This window comes from Sphaerodactylus townsendi, linkage group LG09, assembly GCF_021028975.2.
Source record: "Sphaerodactylus townsendi isolate TG3544 linkage group LG09, MPM_Stown_v2.3, whole genome shotgun sequence".
Classification (NCBI taxonomy): domain Eukaryota; kingdom Metazoa; phylum Chordata; class Lepidosauria; order Squamata; family Sphaerodactylidae; genus Sphaerodactylus; species Sphaerodactylus townsendi.
In genome coordinates this window covers 26446455-26454821 of record NC_059433.1, presented here as the reverse complement: position 1 = coordinate 26454821, position 8367 = coordinate 26446455, and the positions used below count along the sequence as shown (strand labels likewise).

General features: G+C 44.8%; 1 protein-coding gene across 1 annotated transcript; it reads right to left on the bottom strand.

Moving 5' to 3' along the window:
• Positions 1-1552: 1552 nt before the first annotated feature.
• Positions 1553-6409, bottom strand: ID4 (inhibitor of DNA binding 4, HLH protein). The gene is made up of 3 exons (XM_048508043.1): positions 5672-6409; positions 4145-4203; positions 1553-3070 (listed from the first exon to the last, which is right to left on the bottom strand). Exons 1-2 carry the CDS (start codon positions 6059-6061, stop codon positions 4159-4161), a joined length of 435 nt encoding a protein of 144 aa, XP_048364000.1. The 5' UTR covers positions 6062-6409; the 3' UTR covers positions 1553-3070; positions 4145-4158.
• Between the last annotated feature and the right edge of the window lie 1958 nt (positions 6410-8367).

Genomic DNA, 8367 nt, shown 5'->3' with positions numbered 1-8367 from the left:
ATTGGCTGACAAATGTCGCTCCAACAGCGCAGCGAAACTTGTCCTGCTTTCAATGTCACTATGCAAGACAGTGATAACCATCAAGCTGAACAGTCAGCAGCACAGAAGGTGGCCTTCAGAACATGACAGTATGAAGATAGCTTCAGACACTGTGCTTTTAATTGAAACTAATGAGATTGAAAAACAGTTTCTGCAGTTGAACAGAGCAAGGTCACTTTCCGCAATGCCACTTGGATCTCTTCTTGCACGGTTCCCTTGATATGTAAATCAAGCATTAGGGTACAGTGGCATGGGACGGCGTTCTGTTTAAAAACTGGCTTCCTTCTGTTCGCTATGCCGCAGTCCTGTGCATGCAACGATTTCTAGGCTAAAAAGCACGTAGTAACGCTTGTGGAAATGCCCTAAGAGAGACTGAGCAGAAATGTATTGGCTTGAGGATACCAGACAAAATACCCACAAGACCATCAAAATTCTATCAAACGTGTTCGTGCGCACCACAGGACAACTGTATTCCTCCTGCCCTTCGAATGAGAGTTAAGAGGGGAAGGAAAGTTGTCGTGAAACATAAGATCGCTGTGAATAAGCTCTTTTCTGTGAAATACCGTTTCAGCCAAGTTATAATGCCTTCTTCACAAGGATGCTACTGTCATCCTTTAATCTTAATCAAACCCAAATCTACATAAACTGCAGAAGCTTCAGTAGAAAAGGGAAACTGTTTGCTTGAAATCTTTTCCTTTTGAGGGCAGCAGCAGGAGAAATTGATTTAATCATCTTTCTGGAAGACTCTCACTGACGAAATCATAATTTAGATTGTTTTTATCCCCAATAAATGTTGCTTTATAAAAGCTATGGGGTTGGGAGGGGGGTGTTTGTTCATTAAATCCATTCAAAGCATCATGGTAAGGTAACGAATATTTAAACTCATGTATCTAGGCCTTTACAACTGTCAATGTCAGTAATTCAGGAGATTTTCATTATACAAAATCCCATATCTATATATATCAGATAATGTTTTGGCTAACTCAGTCTCAATACTCGGTTCTTTTGATGGAGGCAAACAGCCAACTTATTGACATTTCACCACACTATTCAATAGCTAAATGACATCAGTAAGTTCATTTCCTCATAAATATTTAACTTAATAATAAGGTCCTCTGGGCGAGACTACTTTTGACACTTCCTATAATCTGTAAAAAAAAACAACCCTCCAACTGCCCCCCCCCCCCCCAAGCTTTTTCAAATCCATGCTGCAATAAATAACAGTTTGCTAACTATTTACTAAAGTTTCCAATTCCACCAAATCCTACTTAATTCACCCACTTTGTGAAAATCCCATCTTGCTGGTGTGTGGACTACTGATAATCACACAAATTGTGTAACTTTCTCAGAGCCCGGACCGAAAGTAAAAAAAAAGAGAAAAGGCATGACTGTATGAATTGTTGCTATAAGATTAACTGCTCGGTGCCACAGGAGGAAGAAAAAAAAATAAGCTGATGTACACAGTTTGGTAAGTACCAGAGAAGGAAAGAAAGAAACAAATCACAGCACAAAAGCACGTCAATCTAGTTTAATGTTTACATGTAGAAATTACACACAACAGAGACTTAAAACAGGATTTTCAGCTGTAACAGAGCTGTAATGAAATGAATGCTGCTGTATATTAGAAAAATAATCTTGATACAGTTATCTGAATTTTTTTTTGGTCTATGTAAGTTCTTTGAAATTTACACCAGCAATTAGACTGAAATTCTCCCTGTTGTCCCACCCTATTCCAAGTTTCAGTATCAATATTCTTTGGATGAAAGAAACAGCAACTGTACATTTGTTAATAGTTTTGCCCTTTGGTTACAAGCAGACAATGGTTCTTATGTTATTTTTTTCCTCCCCCAAAGTAACATGCCACAGAGCTAAAAGTCTGGGGTAGCATTACTCACGGGTATTACAAAAACACTCCGTGGTTGTTATTCAGGCAACAACAGATAGTATAAATGCTTGTTGTACCTCAGCACTGTACCCATTTTGAAAAAAGTAGCAATTTCAGATAAAAACAAATGAACCAACAAACCCCTAAAGTTTTTACATCTCAATGCAATTCTGCATATAATGTAATATAAACCCTTTGCACCTAATGGACAAAACGTCGTTTCAAAACTGTATGATACAAACATCTTTTTAAATTCAGATTAAAGAAAACACATCTGTATGGACTCAGAACAAGTTTATTTGTGGTTAGACATTTCATGCATTCATGCAGGACCATCTCTGGCTACAGCTGTAGCTTCCAACTCTAAAGGGAAAGAAAGGGTAAAAAGGGAAACCGAGACATTCCTCGACAACCAATATCTTTTCAGATCAGCAGTTCTGCACTTAAGCCAGAAATAGTTTTCCTAGGGAAATATTCCCATGGATTTTATTTTAAAAAAAACCATACACAGTTTTATAATATTTACAAAAAATATTTAATTAAAAATATTTTATAATTACAGTAGTCTATTAAAGCATATACTTTTCTCACTTACATGTATAGAACCTCTCTATATACATATGAAATGTCACCTTTTTTGTTTTTTTGTTTGTATTCTATACAATATGTAACATTCCTGCAGGGAGCAGAAAGTCCCCAAAGGAAACAATAAAACCATCTATTTTAAACAATAGATGTCAAAACCCAAAAGTTATCTACAATGCTTCTGGTAGATTAGTAAAGCTTCGATTTTCAGCTGTTCAGCCCATTAAAGTTAAACTTCTAAAAAAAAACACCCCACTTGTCCTTCTGTCCAACAGAAGAACCTTACTTTTGTTGAAGATTTAAATCCCATCCCTCCAAGACAAGCATACAATTCACATCTGATTTCAAACAAAACAAAAAAAAGACACATGTGTTAAATGCTATGAACGTGCAAAGTCGTGAAAAATTCTCTCTCACTAAAAGAAGTATGGAAAGAATTCTGGAGAAGCCGAATGATTTTCCTTTTGCCCAGTGGCTGACATTTCTTTCGTTTTCTCCCCCCTCCCTTTCTAATGTGTCTTTCTTTCTGCTTCTCTGGCTCAGGATCTGCCTGCTGCACACCTGTGGAAGAGGAATGAATAGAGGGGGGGTGTGAACCACGCTGCTCCAGACTGGCTGGCGCCTCCAACAAAACAGAAGACATGCTTGATCAACAACCCAAAACAAACCAGGTCAAACAACAAGCGCAGCTCTCAGGCTAGGCCAAGCAGAGGAAGACGCAGCTGCAAGCCCAAGCGAGCTTTCCAGAAGAGTGCAAGAGGAAGAAGTTTGTCAAAGTGCTTTTCTAGTGTTCCACCTCTGTTACTATAGATCAGGCACCAGGGCCAGAAAACTGAGCTCTTTAATCCAATGCACACTTACGCAGAAGTAAACCCCGCTGGGTTCAATGGGGCTTACTCCCAAGTACGTGGGTAAAGGAACACAGCCAAAGACGAATCCATTTAAGACACCCAGCACTATTTCCATAACAATGTATTATTCATTGCTTTTATAGAGGGAGAAGGAACCCCTAAGAAACATGCAAAGAAGTCAGCCTGAGCTGTGAGCCAGCTAAAGCTTGAATATTTTAGCTACAAAAGAAATAATTACTTTTGCTTTTTGGGGTGGGGTGTGGGGGCATTGTATCTCTTGTACACCCACTAAGAGATACTGGCAGACTTGATTTGTTCTGGCCTCTGTATGGCACACACATTATAAATGTATATACACTGACCTGCCCCGTGAAAGTTAAGGTGAAGAAAGTGTGATTAAAAGCAAGATACCAGCATGAGTCACAAAAGCATTACACCAGAGGACTTAAATGGGATGACATCAGTTCAAATTGGCATGCTCCAGCTGAATCTGTTAGCAGGTTGCAGCTTAGCATCTTAATTCTAAATGTTGGAACACACACGTCGATCCTCAAACCAGATTCAAGAATTTTTTTGGTGGGTGCCTAACCAAGGCAAACGGTTTAGCAAGGAAAGCCAAACTGTATTTACTCTGAAGTCAACCTCATTGTGTTCAACAGGACTTCTAGGTAAGTGTACCTCGGCATGCACTCTGGAATAGGACCTATCCTGTGCAAAAAAAAAGCACAGCGAGAGATACCAGAGAAGCCCCCGTGTTCTCACCCCTGTCAAAGGCGATACTCACCTTGAAAGTGCAGTTCAGCGGCACAGAATACTGTCCCCTTGCTTATTAACCGCAGCAGCCTGTACAACAACAGAGGAGTGACATTAGCGTTCGTGCAAATAATGAGCTTCGTAATAAACAACCTTCCCCGCCTGGCTGGTTGCAGCTTCTCCAGAACCCTGAGAAGCCCTTGAACTGAGGAAAAACCAAGGCAACCTCACACAGGGACACACAGGGAGCTGCCAACCCCCAGAGCACCGTTCTCTATGGCTCTCCTCCTGAGCAGTCAGCGACAGGTTGCAAGCGGCCAAGTGTCACAGCCTCTTGCTTGGTAGTCCCAGAGGGGAGCATTGGAGGATGACAGTCCTTCCCACAAGCTACTCATGTCGGAATTCCCAGATCCCCCTGAGCTGTGGGGGTCTGCACTGAGACTCTGGCACAACATTTCTGAGCAGATTTTAACAGCGGGATGCTGGATTATGGAGAAAAATGAGGGTATTCCCACATTCCCGAAGGCTGTGCATTTAAACCCCTTTCTAGAGGGTTTTAATTCTTTCTACCGGCCTCATTCTCAAACACACTGGCCCAGATCTAACTCCAGGCACACAATAACAACTAGTAGTGTCTATTCTTTCTGTGGCCACTCCAACAGATTTATCCAGCCTGTTCTGTGGGGCCTGGGATTGAACACCGATGCGGATGTGTACCCAGAGGCACATCTGGCTCTGTGCTGGCTACTGTCATAGAAGCCAGCTCGCTTTCCCTTGTGGAAACGACTTCAACGTAATGGAAAGTAAGCGCACTAAACAGCACTTGCAAAAGCTGTACATGATACTTTGCATGCCTGCATTTAATGGTACGTCTATGTTATTTATGTGTGCAGTATGAACAGTTCCTAAAGAACAATGACAGCCAACGTACAGTCTAGGTACATGCATTCAAGACGGCACATTTTACTGTATTTTATATTGTTTGCATAGAGACGTCCTGTATCACACCCACGTGCAGACCTAGGCAACCCAATTCCGTGTGCTACTTAATATCTGCATTAGAACATCTCCCTTGCGATCCACTAGCTAACCCACATTGCTTGGCTTAGAAGAAATTCACCGCCACCCAGGTCAGATCAAAGAGCATTTTGCACGCCCTTTGCTTTCTCACCCGGAGCCCTGACAGCGGCCACAGCACTGAAATGAGGGGAATTCCTGTCCCAGAACATGTTCACTATCTGAAAAGACCGAAAGAGGCCGGAAGGACAGAGAAGCAACAGTAAAAGGAGGAAGGGGCGGCTGACAGCACGTCCAAACGCTCCGGCTCGGCTGCCTCGCAGTCCTGCCCCCAAAACAGCCGGGCCTCTCCGTGACTCATTTACAGGTTGTGGGATCGCAATCACAGGGCACCCGGTCTCCCCTCGGGGAGGGTTCGCACGGCAGGAGAGGCAGGCCCAGGGGGGCGATGTCCCTCCGCCTGATGGGGGGACCCTTCTCCAACCAGGGCCAGCCGTGTGCGCCCCCAGCCCAGCCCTGCCTCCCTGCGGGGGGCTCTTACCGGGTCGGCGTTGAGCGCCGTGAGCGGGGTCCTCGGAGCCCCAGCCGGGTGCAGCGGGGGCGGCTGCTGGGGCCGGAGCAGCGCCGGGTGCGTCTCGAGGGCCAGCTGCAGGTCGAGGATGTAGTCGATGACGTGCTGCAGGATCTCCACTTTGCTGACCCGCTTGTTGGGCGGGATGGTGGGCACCAGCTTCCTGAGCCGGCTGTAACAGTCATTCATGTCGCACTGGAGGCACAGAGCCGCCGGCTGGTCGCTGCCCTTGCAGCAGCCGTGCTCGGCCAGGCAACGCAGAGCCAGCTCGCCGACGCCGCCGTCTCCTCCCCCGCCGCAACAGCAGCCTCCAGACACAGCCTTCTTGCTCGGGTGTCGGACGGGACTCACCGCTTTCATGGCGCAAAGGCAGGCGGGCACCGCCGGACCTCGACAGCTTCCACCCGCAGCGCGAGCCGACGAGAGGCGCTTGCAAAAACCAACAGCAAGGACTCAGCCCGCGCACGGTCCCCGGGCTTGCAAAAGAGGGGAAGATTTGCAAAAAAGAAGGAAGGGGATGGTGCAATTTACACGCGGCCCCTGCAAAAAAATCCGACCCCCCCCCGTCTACTCAGGCAACGGCTCCCTTCGCCTCTCCCACTTCCGACTCCGATCCCCACCGCCTTTGCTCAGCCCAGTTTGCAACGCCGCTCCGCGTATATATAGCACGGGCAGCAAGCTGGGCGGGGCGCGCGCTGTCCGGGCCCCCGGGAAAAAAAGATCGGGCGGGTGGATGAGACACGAGAGTAAAGGAGGAGTGATATATGCATGGGGGGGAAAAGTGAAGCCTGAGAGAAGAGCGCCGCGCTTTAGCCAATCAGAAGCGGCCCTTTCCCCCCAGGAACGCCGCCCTGGCCAATGGCGAGTGGCTTCCATTCTGTCAAGCGCTGTGTAGGGTCTCGGAGAAAGGGAGGCGGTCGAGCTCAAGGGACCGAGAAGGAAGGAGGAGAAAGAAGTTCCTTATGAAGAACTGCGGGAATGCGAATGCGAATGCAATTCACTCTCGCTCGCTTGTGGCTGGAACTCGCCATCCCCAGTGGTACTGGGAGCCCTGCGCAGTGACAGCCGCTTCTTTCCCCCTGATCTGGGTTTGTATTCTGGGCTAGAGAGGCAGCAATGGCCGTTTGCTATCCCTTTCTTATTTTTTTTTTTTAAATCAACATTGCATCTTCAGACTTTTTCATTATCACTTCAGCAGCAAGTCCCCGGAGGAGACTGGTGGGAGATGGCAGCTTCAAGTCTCATGCGTTTTCATACCCTTTGGGATCTCCCCTCCCCCCCTCCGCCCGGTTTTAAAAAATATTTTTTTACATCCACCGTATTTGAACGTACAATAAACTTGCACACGGAGAAGTTGCTGAGGGGTGGGGGCAGGAGGATAGTTCATAAGAAAAGCAATTGCTTTGCAACATTAAATTAGAGCACATAACTATTAAAAATTCATGGCGATAGGGTATTTAAAATTCCTCCATGCCATATAATATTAATCCATTTAATGTAAAATTCATACCTGTAACTTAATTTGCCTCATTAATGCTCCAGATCACGTATTAGTTCAATCTACCATGTTTTAAATATGATGCTGGAAATGCCCCGATTTCTGTACTTTGAGAATGCACATTAAAATTAACATGCACAAACCTCTGGTAGTGGACTGCAGTATTTGCATTCAGTAATGCTTTGCTTCAACTTTCTTGGAAGCCCTTTGTTAAGATTGCAAATTCAAATTCTGAAACCTACAGAGAATGAAAACTTTACTGCGAGAAATAAAATACCACTCATTTTCTTAGCCACGAAATATTTTTGTATTCGTGAAATTATACATTCGAGATTCCACAGGATTAGTGAATGGCATGGGGAAAAAATACTGAAGATGTGTTTGAGTAACCTCATAGATTTCAAAAGAGTTACACAGTAATTCACTGGATGATTGTGAATAAAATGTTTTAAAAGGAGTTGTGATAAAAATGTAAAAATAATTTAAGCCTAAGAATACTTTCCTGGGAGTAAATCCCATTGAGCAGGAGTTATTTCTGAACAGACCTGTTTGTTTTTATTGGAGACTATAGAATTCTGTTCCCCCTTGGAGACATGCAGAAGGGGATGCATGTGCACCTAAACCCAGAGGGACGGTTGAGAAGGGAGCACAAAATTCTAGATAAGATTCTAACAAAATGGTTCCGTTTTGTTTTTTACTATAACGGGAGGATGTTATTTTGCTTGCCTCTTGGGCTTTCTTAACCAAACACTTGAAAAGCCGCCATTGCTTAAGAATGTCCATGCAAATTTTATATTCTCTGGGTGAGAAGCCCCTAGTAAAATCAAAGTAGTCGGTGGGGTTAAACTTGTGTATACAAGCTCTGATTAACTCAATGGAACTGATTTCTGAAGAGTCGTGCATAGGATCGGGCTACTCCACTGATTTTCCAAGTGGACAGGCTTTGGATAAGACTGGTAGTCAGGTCAGCATCACAGTTCTAAAACCACTTGTTTTCCAGAGCTAACAACTGCTGTTTGGAAGGAAATCTCATTGACTCCTGCATAAGAGGCATCAAGAAGATAGAATGAGGGCCGAAGTGTCCGCGGGCTACGGCGGCAACCTTCATATCAGGTGGTTATTTGTTCTGCAGTTTCTATTCAGTGACACTCCCCTACAAGCATCATTT